This window comes from Delphinus delphis, chromosome 2, assembly GCF_949987515.2.
Source record: "Delphinus delphis chromosome 2, mDelDel1.2, whole genome shotgun sequence".
Lineage (NCBI taxonomy): Eukaryota > Metazoa > Chordata > Mammalia > Artiodactyla > Delphinidae > Delphinus > Delphinus delphis.
This window is the reverse complement of record NC_082684.1, coordinates 96331542-96347334: the sequence shown is the minus strand read 5'-3', so window position 1 is coordinate 96347334 and position 15793 is coordinate 96331542. Positions and strand designations below refer to the sequence as shown.

At 47.4% G+C, this 15793-nt stretch overlaps 1 protein-coding gene across 2 annotated transcripts in view; it reads right to left on the bottom strand.

Annotated features, from left to right (window-relative positions):
* PITRM1 (pitrilysin metallopeptidase 1) overlaps positions 1 to 15210 on the bottom strand; it is a 31504-nt gene extending 16294 nt beyond the window's left edge. For both annotated transcript variants that reach the window (XR_009518402.1, XM_060005246.1), the window contains exons 1-14: positions 15137 to 15210; positions 12873 to 12978; positions 10763 to 10869; positions 10459 to 10610; positions 9795 to 9909; positions 9620 to 9716; positions 8804 to 8964; positions 6421 to 6547; positions 6080 to 6168; positions 5262 to 5390; positions 4562 to 4675; positions 4317 to 4413; positions 3669 to 3803; positions 2329 to 2467 (exon numbers count right to left, since the gene is read on the bottom strand). Coding sequence is in view for 1 of the 2 variants with exons in the window: in XM_060005246.1 (XP_059861229.1) it covers positions 2329 to 2467; positions 3669 to 3803; positions 4317 to 4413; positions 4562 to 4675; positions 5262 to 5390; positions 6080 to 6168; positions 6421 to 6547; positions 8804 to 8964; positions 9620 to 9716; positions 9795 to 9909; positions 10459 to 10610; positions 10763 to 10869; positions 12873 to 12978; positions 15137 to 15189 (1621 nt within the window). In the remaining variant the exon portion in view is untranslated. The remainder of the gene's footprint in view (positions 1 to 2328; positions 2468 to 3668; positions 3804 to 4316; positions 4414 to 4561; positions 4676 to 5261; positions 5391 to 6079; positions 6169 to 6420; positions 6548 to 8803; positions 8965 to 9619; positions 9717 to 9794; positions 9910 to 10458; positions 10611 to 10762; positions 10870 to 12872; positions 12979 to 15136) is intronic.
* Positions 15211 to 15793: the final 583 nt, after the last annotated feature.

The following is a 15793-nucleotide window of genomic DNA, read 5'->3' as shown; positions in this document are numbered from 1 at the left end:
AAGGAAATAAAAACAAAAAGAAAGGAGACCTAATGAAACTTAAAAGCTTTTGGAAAGCAAAGGAAACTGCAAACAAGATGAAAAGAAAACCCTCAGAATGGGAGAAAATATTTGCAAACAAATCAACGGACAAAGGATTAATCTCCAAAATATATAAATAGCTCATGCAACTCAATATTAAAGAAACAAACAACCCAATCCAAAAATGGGCAGAAGACCTACATAGACATTTCTCCAAAGAAGACATACAGATGGCCAAGAAGCACATGAAAAGCTGCTCAACATCACTAATTATTAGAGAAATGCAAATCAAAACTACAGTGACATTATCACCTCACACCAGTTAGAATGGGCATCATCAGAAAATCTACGAACAACAAATGCTGGAGAGGGTGTGGAGAAAAGCAAACCCTCTTGCACTGTTGGTGGAAATGTAAATTGATACAGCCACAATGGAGAACAGTATGGAGGTTCCTTAAAAAACTAAAAATAGAATTACCATATGACCCAGCAATCCCACTACTAGGCATATACCTAGAGAAAACCATAATTCAAAAAGATACATGCACCCCAATGGTCATTGCAGCACTATTTACAATAGCCAGGTCAAGGAAGCAACCTAAATGCCCGTCGACAGACAAATGGATAAAGAAGATGTGGTGCACATATACAATGGAGTATTACTCAGCCATAAAAAGGAACGAAATCTGTAGAGACATGGAGGGATCTAGAGACTGTCATACAGAGTGAAGTCAGTCAGAAAGAGAAAAACAAATATTGTATATTAACGCATATATGTGGAGCCTAGAAAAATGGTACAGATGAACCAGTTTGCAGGGAAGAAATAGAGACACAGATGTGGAGAACAAACGTATGGACACCAAGGTGCGAATGTGGCAGGGGGGTGTGGAGTGACGTGACGAACTGGGAGATTGGGATTGACATATGTACACTAATATGTATAAAATGGATAACTAATAAGAACCTGCTGTATAAAAACATAATATTTTATAATAAACTGTAATGGAAAAAAGTCTGAAAAAGAATCTATAGCTATATCTGAATCACTTTGCTGTACACCAGAAACTAACACAACATTGTAAATCAACTATACTTCAATTAAAAAAAAATTTATGCAAGAGCTTAAAGTAACTAACTCTTTGTATGTCTAAAGAATTCAGAGATTATAAATAGGTTATAAGTTGACATTGTCTTTACAAAATTATATCACCTCCAACTTAGCATGATCAAATGGAATTACTTTTCACTTAAAGTCAAATCCACCTCCTGACAAGCCTGATAAATTCATGTAATCCCAGCCAACTTTTTTTTTTCAGCAGGGGGGGTTGGGGGGTGTATATGTATTTGTGTGCACTGTGTGTATGCATATATATATTAATAGACTTCATTAATATAAAGTCTCATATGATAAAATTCACAACTTTAAAGATACAACCCAATGGATTCTGACAAAGGTATCACGATACGGAAGGTGCCGCCACCCCCAGAAGGTTCCCCGCAGGTGATCCCTGCTGTGCTCCTGGACTCACCAGCCTCTGGCACTAGAGCATCGCCATTTCTAGGGCTTCAGGTAAATGAACCTGTTCCACAGGTGTTCCTTTGTGCCCCTAACTTCACTTAGCACAATGCTTTGCGGCTCACGGATATTGAGTGTATCAGTATTTTGGTCCCCTTTATGGCTGAGCAGCATTTCACTGTGTGGATATTTCACAGTATTTCCCTCTGTGGACACCACGTGGGTGGAAATGAGGCTAGCTCAAGTTCTGTGTGGACCGATGCTTTCACTTCTCTTGGGTAAACGCTCAGGAGTAGGACCACCGGGCTTTACAGGCAGTGCAGGTTAGCACTGGGATATACCACAGACCCGTTTCTGTGCTCATAGCGCCTGCACCACAGGGACCGGGGTGGGGGGGTTCCATGAGGAGCTCAAGGCCTGTGTCGCCCCCGAGACCTGCCTCTCCTGAACCCACAGCTCACACTGTCCACAGGGCCCGTTTGCAGTTAACTATGTACTGCAACACAACACACATTTAGTGACCTATTACAGCCGCTGGTATAGAAAAGGCATTTGTAAAATCTGTGAATGAATAAACCTTATAAAGCCACCTCTTTTCCAGTATGCCTGCCTTTCCTGCTGAATCACAGGGTGGATTTTCTAAAAACAGGGTCAATCCTACTGGGGTTGAACCCACTGCACCAAACAGAGAACTCCATAGGCACCCAACAGAGGATTGTTGGCTGAAACGACACTTATCCCTAAACAGCACAGTGGGGTTGGGCGAAGGCGAGGGAATTACCAGGCCTGACCTTTTTCATAGATCTGCTGCTTGTCTTCCGGGGAAAGAGAGTTGACCTTTTGCTTCAGTTTTTCTGCTTCCAGCTGCATTTGTTTCTCGGAATACTTGTCGTCTGGTTTCATTGATAAAGTCAACTTATGCTGATTATTCTGCAACAAAAAAGCCAAATTAAAACAAGATGTTATCATGTCCAGCACCGAGCCAGCCTCGAGCAGTTCCATTTTCCATTTCACACAGTCACGACGACAGAACTCGCCCCGAAGGGCTGTGTGCGGAAAGCCTGTGCGCCACACGCAATCCTTGAGGTCCACACGCAATCCTCGAGGTCCATGTGCTCTGCGGGGACCACGTACTCCACACAGGCCGGTGCTGTGACATGACCACTGTGGTTACTATGTCTTAACCACAAACGCGTTGACATTCAACATTCCCTTTACACGTTGGTTGTACAAAGAAACCGCTTGCACTTTTTAATATTATAAACCTTTGGCTTTAGTCTAAATTGAAAATAACGTACAATAAAGTTATTTAATTTTTACCTAGTCTTCATTATACTGTTAACTTCTCAAAGGCTGGGACTAAATTCTGCACTCAATATTTTTATAAATTATGAGGACAAAACAGATGTTGCCCTAACGTGAAAATAAATGTTAGGTGACTTAATGTGCCCGATTTACGCAGCCACTAGAAACACACGCACGCAAAAGGTTCACCTGTGACACTACACAGAGTGGGAGAAGTACAGCACGACAAGCACCTCATGCAAAATAACTCGTAACTCAAGAGAGACTGCTGGCTGAATGGTCCCAAATGCTGGCGCACAGGAACGTGGCTCCCACTCATGGCAGGACGGTGTTGTTCCCCCACCCCCCGACCCCCAGGGAAAGGGAGGTAGATGACATTCTGTCCTATTAATGACCATCCACCAAGGAACACACACCAAGCACAAAAGCCCACAAATCTGTGGAGACAAACAAGCGAGCACCAGAAGACGCCTTGGTAAAAACCACCAGAACATTTACACTTTTAGGCGACTCTTGTATTCTATATATCCCATTACCAAAACACGACAAAAACACAGGCAGCTGTTTTGTTATACACATTCCTAGACAATTCACACGTAAAAAAACACATGCACATATTCATATAAAAACCAACCTGCCTAAGAATCTGGAAAATTGAATTTTTAAAGCTAACATGACCATTTACAATTTTAATTAGTAAGTAAGAAATTATGTCACCTATTAGCAGAAATGGACTTACACAATGTAGATTATATTCCTAATGTTCCCTTCATTGTTATAAAATTCCACTTCAAAACTACAGATATAAATCCTCCAAGTTTCTTACCTTAAAATACTGTTTTACTTTTTCTTGCAAAAATTTTGGATTTTCCTCCAGGCACTTCCGGAACTGGGCCACCTGACTCCCGAGCTTGAGGAGCTCCACGGGGTCCCCGTCGTGATTCCAGCAGGAAGCTACGTACTGCAACGGGGGTCACAACATGTGGCACGTTACCTGTGAACTCTGCGTCGGTTCAGCCAACATCCAAGCCTGCCTTTTCATTAAGACTCAGTTTCTATATTTAAAAATATCACAGATGACTGTTCATGACAAAAATTAAGTCATTCTTTGGCTAGAAGAAGGAAAACTAAACTCATTTTATGTGAGTTTTTTTCCTAACAAATTAAAAAGCACAGGTTCAAAAATTACTTTTTGGAAAATATAATTACTAATAGTTACCATAAATCCCTATCCGTTTAAAGCACTCTGCATAAATCTATTAAAAAATAAGACATCGGAAAGCTAATGAATTAAGCTAGTAAAAAGACAAGCAACGTATTACTAAAATTAACAGTAATTTTATATCCGATCTGAAACACCGTTAGCTTTCAAGGTTCAAATGAAAGGTGCTGTGAATAACAATCTGTACTTTCGAGAACCACTAATTATAAAGGTAACAAAAAAAGAGAAATGAGGCGTTTGAGCAATACACACAGACGTCAGGGCGAGTCCAAAGCTGACAGACTGGTGCTTCATCTGTATCTCAATTTTATGAAGTAAGGCTTCGATTCGATCATCTTCAAATCCTTTCCTATAGAAACACCAAGAACTCAGATGTTAAGAAATCCATGTTTCTGAACAAGGCAGCTCCCATGAAGGAGTATGTGTTCTGTGACGTAAAGTGCCCCCTACACTCAGGAGGGGGCACTCCAGCCCAGCCCCACAGACACCTCACGTACTCGATGATGTCATCCAGTGTCCTATCCACGAGGTCCTGGACTGTCTGAATGTCCTTCTCTGCGATACCCTGCAGGCCCACGCTGAAGTAGGCCTCCCGTGTGCAGCCATTGTACCTGGGATACAAAAGCAGGTAATGCGTTAGAATCTGTACAGCCTCCATCACTCGTTTATAAGATGCTTTACTGAGATCAAATCCTCTACAGGACACAGGCAAGGACTCCCCCATGAGAACGCCAGTAAAGCAGCGTCCTCGGGTATTTGCTGCTCAGATACAACTAGTCACATTTACATTCATGTCCTTTTAACATTTCTAAAAATCACAATTTAAATTTTAGATTTAAAGCAGAATAAATCTAGAGAGTTTTAACAAAATCTTAAGATTTCAAAGAATATTTAATGGCCTGATTTTTAAAACAGGCAGCAGTATGCCATTCTGAGATCTTGGAAGAGCTACCTTGTTGGGTTTTGTTTGGGTTTTTTTGCCAAATGTCCCCTGCAGGGGACACAAACAGCTTGTCCTGGAACCATAGCTGGGGCGGGAAGAGGGCCGTCCTGTGACTATGGAATGTGGAGCATCTACACCCCTGACCCCCGCCCATGAGCTGCCAGTTGTGACAACCTAAAATGTGTCCAGACATTGTGAGATGTCAAAATTGCCCCTATCGTGGACTAATGATCTGATCTGATAATAAAACGTACCCAACGTCAGGGGAAAAGTCTGTGCCGAGTCCAGATTCAATGAGGGCTTTGTAGAAGGGCGAGTTGGGGCCACTGATCAAGAGTGAAGACAGAAGGCTCAACGTGAAGGCTTCAAATGTGTCAGTGATGCTTCATTTATAAACACGGGAGGGGGGAGAAAAAAAGGGAAATGGTTGGCCCTTATAAATGTTTTCAAAATTATTAAAATCACTAATAAATTGACACTTATTTCCCCCAAAAACTGAAATTCTACTAGAAATTCTTGCATTTCAACTTCTATTTTAACAGTTACACGGGTAAAGAGAGTATTTTTTGATATTCAAAGCTCTCATATGCTGGGATTCTGGGGCTCCCAAACCCTGAGGCTAACAGAGCTGCACATCGCATGCTATCATACAACAGGGTGCCCAGCACTCTGACGTGCACTGTTTCAGTATAACCGCACCGCCCACACGCAGATGAGAGACACACAGGAAACGAGGCCATTCGGTCAGGCTGTGCAGCTGCAGAGGGCAGACACAGACAGGACCCCTTCCTGCCCACACACCCTGCGGGTCCAGGCCTCTGGGATTAGTCTCGTGTGAACAAATGTTCTTTCAAGGCCACAGTTCACAGTGCTCTTCTCACACACAGAGGCATCCCCGACCCCCAACACTAAACCCAAACCATCCCAGACGTTGTTAAAAACACCCCACAGCTAACACTGCTGGACTCCTGAATTCTTACTGTCCACTCACTTACGCCCAAGTGGAGCGTCCCCCGCCCCCGACCTCCCAGCTACCCCGTCCCCACTGGGTCAGCAGCGTGAGCACACTCACTCTGGCAGAAGGAAGCTGACACTGATGGTCGTCTGCTCTGAGGAGCCTGCGGCCAGCGAGTCCGGGGCACATGTGATCTGGAACTCCCTCTGGAAGAGGACAGAGCGTGTGTGAAGGGGTTCAACCAAGCACAGGTTACCTGATGTATAGAACGGTCCACAGGATACTTTTCACTAGATTAACTTTCCTCCCAAACAAATAACTGCTCTTCAGGCTTGAGAAGCTGTTACGTACACGGCACAGTCCACGGCATCTGAAAACCCTATTAACATATGCCCGTGCCTCCGTAGCATGTATCTCACAGGCCTGGTGACACTTATGACTCTGGAGCCGGCACTTACAGGCTTATCCCAAGGCTTCTGGGCTGGCACTGTGGTATGTGGCTTGATTCTCTGAAATTTACTCAGTGCTTCTTCATGAATTTGTTTCAGATGCTGTTCTAGCGGAAAATTACCATAAGTGAAGAACCTGAAATTTTGAGAGAATACCTTAGTTTATTTTAGGTTAAAAGATTAGAAATCAACACAGACGGCTTTGTATGAACTGGAGGGTGTGCAGGACATGACAGCCGATAACACGCCAGTTTCCAGGCTGAAGTGAACTTCACACAGGAACACCTTTTTTCACTTAATTTAACCACAAACACTGAGGAGGCTTTTGCTCTTTTTACAAGATATGGTTCAAACAAAACACAAACTGTACAAAAGGTATTAATTAAATGTACTCTGGCAAAAATTGCTCTTCATTTTGAATCTACTATTAAAGGTGTTTCAAAAACCAAAGAAGTTGCACATTAAAATACTTAAGACCTTAGCTACAGTAACACAATAATCCACCTAAGACTACCAAACAAAATTTAATTCACAAACTTCAAATTTAGGCTACAAGTTTCAGGTCACACATGTTTTTAAGACAACATATTATTCATCGGGGATAAAGAAGACAATGACAGACTTCATCCTTGTAACAGAATGCTGTGTGAGCTACGCTTAAGGGCTAGGGAAGTAGCATCCTAAAGATCCCGTCACATCTCCCACTCGGAATATAGAATGTGATAATCCAGGGCAACAAGCACCCCCGGTGCCATCTAAACACAGTCTCTATATGCCCGTCTGCATTTAGCTCCAGAACTCCCCGAGAAAAGGCCAGCTATGGACTGGGGGCAGGATGAGCCTGGATTTGGGGCTGGGGCAGAAACCAGTGAAGTTACTGAAGACTAAAGACCTTCAGAAAGACAGGATGACTGTCAAGGAACTTCCTTAGGCCACAGTGGGGCAAATCTGAGCATTAAAAAAATTTATTTTAATTTCACTTGATCACACCTTAAATATACACATATATGAAAACGTTTCCATGAGGTTGTAATAATATTTAAAAAAATGAAATAATTCAAACAAGACTAAAAAAAGTCCTTTCTGTCGTCACTGGAGGAGTGCCAGCCCCCAAAACTGGACAGCCAAGGGAAACCTCACTCCCACTGCCCACCCACCGCCTTTCCCGGGAGAACAGTACTTCAGGGTAAATTCTTCTTTACAGAAACCCAGCCAATAAACATAGAAGAAATTACAGAATTCTTTAGAAAATTTGCAAATCCTATCACAGTAACTGCTCCAGGCAACAATTATCACTGAACATGAGAGCCGCTCCCAGGCCGTGAGGAGTGTGAATATTCTTGGGGCCAGCACGCCACCCCAGCAGACGGCCTGGGTCCGCAGGGGGAGCGGGCTTTCAGTGGAGCGAGGTCGCCATCACCATCCCACCAGCCCTGGCATCCCCGCTGGGTGCCGCAGGCATGCAGGCATCACCTACGAGGGTGCAGGCAGTCTCTGGACCCACGTCCAGCTCTCAGGAAACACAGAAGCACGTCCGCCAATACCAGAGAAGCGGCGAGACACCCCAGAAGGTGAGAAAGTCAAGAGGGGGCCTGGCCTAACGTCTTCAACTGGTCCATGAGAATGAGGAGGGGGCATTGTCCCACTAGAAAGGGTGCTTAGGAGACACGGCAGGGAAAGGCAGTTTGTGGGCCTCATCTGATCAAACATTTCAGGGACAACTGGAAAATCAATTTGGGCTGAGGTATAGGTGGTTTTAATCAGTTTTAATCAATTATTTTTTATTTTGTTAAACGTGAAAATGCTATTATCTTATGTAAAAGAACATCCTCGAACATATCTGCATGTATCTACGTATACCCATGTACACGTCCAAAGGATGAAGCTACGCGGTAAGTGTACAGAGTTCGTTGTTCTACTCTTTACACTCTCCTGGATGCTTTAGACTTTTCATAATTTAAATTTTAAAATTTTGCACTTAAAATAATCTTGCAAGTATGACTTTACGTGAACGCTTAATGTATTTGCAAACACGGCTATTAGCGTTTTATTATTAACAGTATCTTACACAAGCAATCTAATAGGAAGTAAATCTCTGAGGTTTACTGATGCAGCTGCCACTTTGGGGGCACCTCTCCAGGGCCCATGTCAGCCTGCAAGGAGGACCTGCCAGCCTCCCCTGTCATCCCCTCAGCACAAAGCTGAGCTGCAGAGGAGGCAGGCGGGCAGCCCAGGCCCTCACCTTGCTGGGCGTGTGAGAGTTACCGCCGCAGACCCGAAGGAGTGTCTAAACGCACCCATTATTAAGCAAACCTTTCCAAGCCGAACTGGAGAAAAGCATGACAGTGCAAGGAAAGCAAACTCCTGGCACCGAGCTTCACAAGGCAGTCACCTGGCGTTGCTGGGGTGGTAGTGTGTGGCGTGGAACTGTCTGAGCTGCTCCCACGTGAGGTCCGGGATGCACAAGGGGTCCCCTCCGGAGACCACTGAGTATGTGTGGTCGGGAAGCAGGTGGCTCTGAACGTGCTGCGAGAACATCCTCTCGTTATCTGTCTTCAAGTAAAAGTACACGTGTACGTGAAGACCAACGCAGGCACTGTTCGTGTAATTCAACAAATGAGCCACGTCCTGGGAGCACACCCACCAACATCCCGCAAGGACAACTGTTCTCGTGGTACATGAGGACGCCCACCGATGCATCTTTCAGCCATGAAGTGATGTTAATTAAGCTATGTATGGTTTTTTCAGGCGTGGTGCTACCGCACACTTTTAAGCCCTACAGTAAAGTGTACACATAACTTTTACACGCACCGGGAGCCAAAAAACCCCGCGACCCGCCTGAGACGTTCCCTTTATGCAGTGGTCTTTACCAATAACTTGATATGTAATTAGATCTGTAAACCCCACCATACACTCGGGCAAGAGAGAGTGGAAAAGACACGGTCTCGGGATCGTCAGAAACGCGGTCTTCACCTGGCTGACGCCCTGCAGGTCACAGGTCACAGTGGCTCCCACACCACAGCTGGGAACTGCTGTCCAGCTCACCGTCCTGCGGTCCCTGCTCACAGCACTGTGCCCGCTAATTCCAGTTCTCATAGTGAGAAAACTGTGACATGGCATGACGCCAACTAGCTACCGAGCCTATTTATACTTCAACACTTTATACAGTAAGATAATTTAGCCCAACATGAAAAAGGAAAACACTCACAAACGCTCCCTTCATTTCGTTAAAGACGACTCCTTTAAAGACCAACGGCGTCTGGGGGTCATTGGGATCCTCATGTTCTAGTCGCCATCCTTCCTGCCTAAAGAGTAACAAACAATTACATGGGGACGGTGACTCTATCACTAAGGTAAAGATCAATTAACCAATCACAACATACCAGAAATCCAGTTCCCGTAAGCAGGGAAAGAAGGCTGCGTCCAAATACACGGATAGGAGGTTCCGGAAGTCCTTGGGGTTTTGTGTGGAAAATGGGTACAGGGTGTAATCACTAGCTGGACACAATGAAGAGGGCGATTTTAAATACAGCAGTAGTTCCCACAGGACTCCTCCACCTCAGCCCCGTCTCAGCCTCACGGCAGGCCTGACCTGGCAGGGGCACAGAGGCAGCAGCACCCACTCTGGGCGGCAGGTCTGGCGCCGGGGTCACCGCGGGCCCAGAGGACGGCCTGGCCCACGGAGCGCCCACTGTGTGTGCCCAGCCGCCCCCGTCGCCAGTCCGTCACTGCCCGGCTTCCTGCAGTCACCACCCAGACACCAGCACCATCACCGCTAACCTAAGCTCCAGAGGCCGAGCTTTATAACATTACTTCCCAAAGAAAATGGCTGTCACCTTTTCCAGACAAAACTCAGACACATTTTTCCTAAAACTCCAGGTTTTATAATCAACCACAATTTGGCTTTCCCAAATGATTAAGCTTCTAACGTCCTCCAGACAGGGAATGGGAAATCTACCCCAGTCTCCTGAGTGCCAACACCCCACCCCCTCCCGCCATCTCAGAAACTGCGGGAAGGCAGGGCTGTGTCCCGAGACCGCGTCTCACCCGTGAAGGCGTTCATGAACGTAGACAGCGACCTGTTCAGCATCTTGAAGAAGGGGTCCCGGCAGGGGTACCTCTGAGAGCCACACAGGACCGTGTGCTCCAGGACGTGCGGGGCACCGCTGCTGTCCATGGGGGTGGTGCGGAACTGCACACTGCGGGGACAGGGTCCTCACCTGGTCAGCCACCGCCTGGCCATGGGGAGCGGAGGAGGGAAACTCCTCTACTCTCCCTGTTAAACTGCTGAAGGTGCAGTAGATGCTCCAAGCAGAGCATCCAGATCGTGACCTCAGGATGCAGCACACACCTGAACAGGTTATTTCTGTCCTCTCTGGCCAGGTGCAAGTGCTGTGCTCCCGTGCTGTCATGGCTGAGTTTCACAGCGGTCAGGGACAGCTCAGGAACAGATGTTACCTGAACCAACAAGGAAAACAGGAAGAACTCAACTCGGCTGGGAAGGCATCCAGGACGGTGACAGTGCATCCAGGTCTGCAGGACCAGCTCACCTGCCTGAGGCTAAGGCAGTACTGGCAGGAACCACCACGTCCAGAGCCCACAGACCAGGAAGACAGGACCCGGGGCTGAGTACAAGGCACACCTTCTCTCCTCAATGCTCACTGTTGGCTAGGGATTGCCTGACTGCGCCACAGGTAACGCTGGGAAGCAAGCATTCCCACCCCATCAGGGTGATGAGACAGTTTGCTAAGACCACAGAGCCTGGATTGAGACCCCTTCCGTCACACCAGGCTGCCCCGAAGGAGATCAGGCTTTCGCCTGGAATGTCTGTGGTGTCTCTTGCACACTTCATCTCCAGGGATGCTCAGAACAGCCCTGCCAGGAGGTAAACACGGGGATGGACCTGAGCCTGGGGCAGCTGAAGGATGCTCTTGGGACTAAACTTTGCTTCTACTGGTTTGAGTTCCTGGCAGTGAGCTGGGGCTATCACCAGTTACTTGTTCCTAGTGGGAGGGTCCATGAGGGTACAGATCACTCCCCACAGAGGCAAACCCGTTCTCACCCCCGGTGGAGGTTGTGTGTGCGGGCGTGCTTCCGTAACTTCCACTGTCCTTGGTACTAAAGCAACTGTGTCAAGGTCCCTCTCCTTCAACCGCAGCACCGCGTCATCGTAACCACCACACAGCCGTGAGAGTGACTTGTCTTCGCTGACAACTTACTGGCAGGGTAGAGATTAGAACTCGGGTGTCCTGAGGCTGCTCTGGGGGGCCCTGCCACAAAAGCTATGTGCTTCAAGTGCTCTACTGATGCCCACGTAAGCTATACCTATGAAATCACTTGTCTCAAAATCATTTACACCTCAGAGTTCACAACTATACTTTGTAAGATGCGATCAACGAATTTAAAACCAGTCTGCCTCATAAACAACTTTCACAGTAACTGTTTCTAAAAAGCATGACAGCTTATCATAAACTAAGTTTCTGATAGCTTATCATAAGTAAGTTTCTACAACACTTGAAACATAAAGGAAAAGAATCAGCCTCTGAACAAGGCATTATTAACCACAACTGTATTAGAAATCCCAAGTCCCCTGAGAAGTCTTTAGGGGCCTCACAAAAGGCCCCTAAACGGGAGTCTTTAGGGGCTCTCTCCCACAGCCATGAACCCCTCTAAGTGGCTCAAAGCTCCTGGACCCTGCCTTGAACACTCCCTGCCCCTGCGCTGGGCCCGCTCCCACTTCCTGGAGACAGATGGCAGCTCTCCTTTCATGCTCTACAAACCTGTCCCCACCCAGCGCCCAGCAGCCCCCTCTCCTGCGTCTTCCTCTTGCTCTCTGCACCTCAGCAAGCTGTTCCTTGTCCTGAAGCTGCACACGTGTCCTTCTGACTGTGAGCTGCTTGCTTTTGTTTTCATTAGAGTGTCAAGCACAGTGTGACACCAGCAACCAGTCAATTATATGATGTGCATTGTTTTCAATTATAGCATTAAAGAAAAAAACAATGTGAAAATTTAAGCCAAACAAAGCAATAACAAAATAAAATCCATTTTTACATAAACTTAAGTACCTATAGGCCCACAATCTCTTTTCTATAATCCTGAAACCCAAATGGCTCAAAAACAGAAAGATTTTGCCCAAGTTTGGAGCAAACTCAGCCGATGGTGAAACTTGACCTGAACAGATGTGGGGCCTTCAGTCTTCATTACCGGTCACGACTGATGCAGAAACAAAAATGAGTTCATTTACTTTCTGAGCTCTGAAAAGATGTGAGACGTGTAGGGATTCAGGGAAGGCATTAGGGATTTGTACTCATTTAAGAGTCAGAAAATCCCTTCATTTGCAAAACTACGCTCCTTTGAGCACCTGCTGTGAAACAGGAGGAAGCCAGGGCCTGGGGACAAAGATGAAAACCCCTGCGGTCTCTGCTCTGGGACCTGACACAGGAAGAGCACACAGGGCCTACCTGGCTGACAGTGAAGCCGTGGATCTTCTCTCCGACCCGGTACCGCAGCAGCGCCCTCTCACAGGCCATGGTGCTCGCCCACCTCCATGCTCCGAGGCTGGCGGTGCTATGTTTAAGGAAAATAATCAAAGTTACATGATTTGCAGGGAGATTGGCTAACATAATTCAGCAACATAATGAAAACGCTGTCATGGGATAAAGAATTCAAAGAAAAATGAAAACCTGCATCTTCTAAACACATTCCAGGAAATTTCCATTAAAGTTCTTTCAGTTTTATCTCAACTCATGCAACGTCAACTAATAAATAAATGCTGAAAACCTTTTATTTGTACATGTCCATAAATAACTATAATACAATTATGACACCCACTTCCCTTGTGTAAAAAACAACTCATGTCAAAATCACAGTATGCCAATAAACTGAGTCTACAATAAAGTCCCATTACGTACCTACCAAATGGGTGAAAACCAAGAAGTCTAGTTATTACCAGAGAGTCACACACAGCCACTGGGTGTGCACACTGAATGGAGACTGCGGAAGAGCACTGGCCTTATTCAGATTAGCAGTTCATTCCCCTGGATGTATGTGCCCTGGAGACCTGCGCTCATGCCCTGGCGCGCGCGCCCGTACGCGTGCACACAGACACAGACACAGACACAGACACACACACACACACACACACACACCCCACATACACCATTCCCAAGAGCCCCAAACCCCAGTGGCCCAGATGTCCAGCAACAGAGAACACATAAATTGTGGACTATTTAGTTGATAAACTTAGTCCTAAGAATTAATGGACTACAACTACATGTATCAAAGATGTGGGCACATGATGCTAAACCAAAAAAAATTACAAAGGACAGACGCAATATTAGTCTAAACAGGTACTGTTCAATCAGGTAACGCCGTAGCGTGGGAGTATGGATGGATGGTAAAAACACAAAGAAAAATAAGGAGGTTATTTCTGTAAACCAGAAGGACAATTTCATTTAAGAGGGAGGAGAATTATGACGTATGACGGGTAAGGAGCAATCTTAAACTGGGTAATGGTGACACAGCTTATTTTTAAATAATTTTTGTCTCACCTGCATTATACGTTTTATGGTGTTTTCTACATTAACGGTGTATCCCAAAAATATTTAAGATAAGCACACAATACACTGACTCATTCAATATCAGGCAATAGTACGGGGATGTTCTATAAACAACCAACATTTCCCTCCCCGATTTAGCCACTCTTAGAATTATGAGATAGAGGATTTTAGCCCAAAACACCAATAAGGGCAGCCCAACAACAGACACCCCCCTGCTCCCTCCCCTGGGCTAACAGCAGCTAAACTCCACCACAAACTCAACAAGATTCTGTGAATTAGCGTGCCACTAAACAACTCATCTTTCTTTAAAACGTAAAATGTTGCAATATTTTACAAACTCAACAAGATTCTGTGAATTAGCATGAAACTAAACAATTCATCTTTGTTTAAAAAGTAAAATATTGTCCTATTTTACAAACTCAAAAGACATGATACTTATTCATGGTTTGCAGCTAAACACACTCTTTTTCCATAAACCTTCTCATTAAACACAATGCTCCTCCACTCCCGGAGGCGCCACTCTCATCAAGGCCGCAGGTAAGTAAGGGCAGGTGCGGAGCCTGAGGCCTCCCTGCCCACAACTACACACAGGGGAATGGAGCTAACGCCTAATGAGACCCGTAACTGCCGCCTACTTTTATTCTCGCGTTAAAATCCACACCAACGACAGTCTTCACCTCAAAAGCCCCGACAGCCTGCACGCAGGGCCACCGCTCTGGGAGGCCCGGAGGGAGAGGGGTCAGGCCGGGTCCTCCACGGCTGTACCCCAGTCTTTCCTGGCTGCAGCACCCCAACCCTGGTAACTGGACAGGAACTCCCTTCCTCTGGGGGAGGCCACTGGAGGGGATGCTCTGCCATCCCGACGGGCTCTCGGAGCGAGAGGTCCCGGGCGAGGGGCCCCGGGGTGCACGAGCCACCAGACGAGGGGGCCGGGGGTGCAGGAGGCCGCAGCAGAGGAGCCCCGAGGCGGAGGGACCCCGGGAGCCCCAGAAAAAGGAGGTGAGGTGCGGCACCCCGGACCAGAGAGACCCCGAGGCCTCCAGCACCCGCCCGCCCGCCGGGCTCCCGGCGCCCTCGCCGCCCACCTTCCCTACCCGCTTCACTTTCCCTTCCGCTTCCTCGCTCCCCATAAACTTCCCCCTCTCCTCCCCCCCGCCGCCTCTCACCGGCCGTTCGGCCTCCGCAGCAAAACCCGGGCTCTGCACCCGCTGCGCCACATGGCTTGTGACCGGCGCACCACCGGCCGTGACCCCACTTAACCCGACGCACGGCGCGGGGCGGGACGAGCCGGCCGCCACCGTATTGGTCAGTGCGCAAGGCGACGGCTCCTTCAATAGGCTGGCGAGGAAGGGGGCGGGCCCCGCTCTGGCGGGGCGGGACTCGAGGGCGGGGAGGGCGAGGCGACGGAGAGGCGGGGCTGAGAGCCACGGGCAGGCGTAGGGAGGGGCGGGCGTGTGCAGGGGAGGGGCGGACTTACTCTGAGCCAGGTGAATTGCGTGGTCCTCTGGCCACAGGTGGGCGCTGGTCTCCGGAATGGAGGTTGTGCGTACTCAGGCGTCCGTTAGCAGGTCTCGGGCAGTGAAGTGAGAAGGGCGTCCAGCTTCAGGCTCCTTTCGGGTGTCCTATCCCCGGGCTGTGTAGCTTCGTGGATAAGGTTCGAGGACTGCATCACCTGCTTTCCACGGCCACGATTCCACGATGTCATGCTCTTACTTACGAACGGTCCCAACCAGAATACCCACAGCAAACCGCAGGGCAGCTCCTCACCGGCATTTCGTGCCTGGGGGGAGTACACACGTGGCCTACTCGAACCTAAGGGAGTG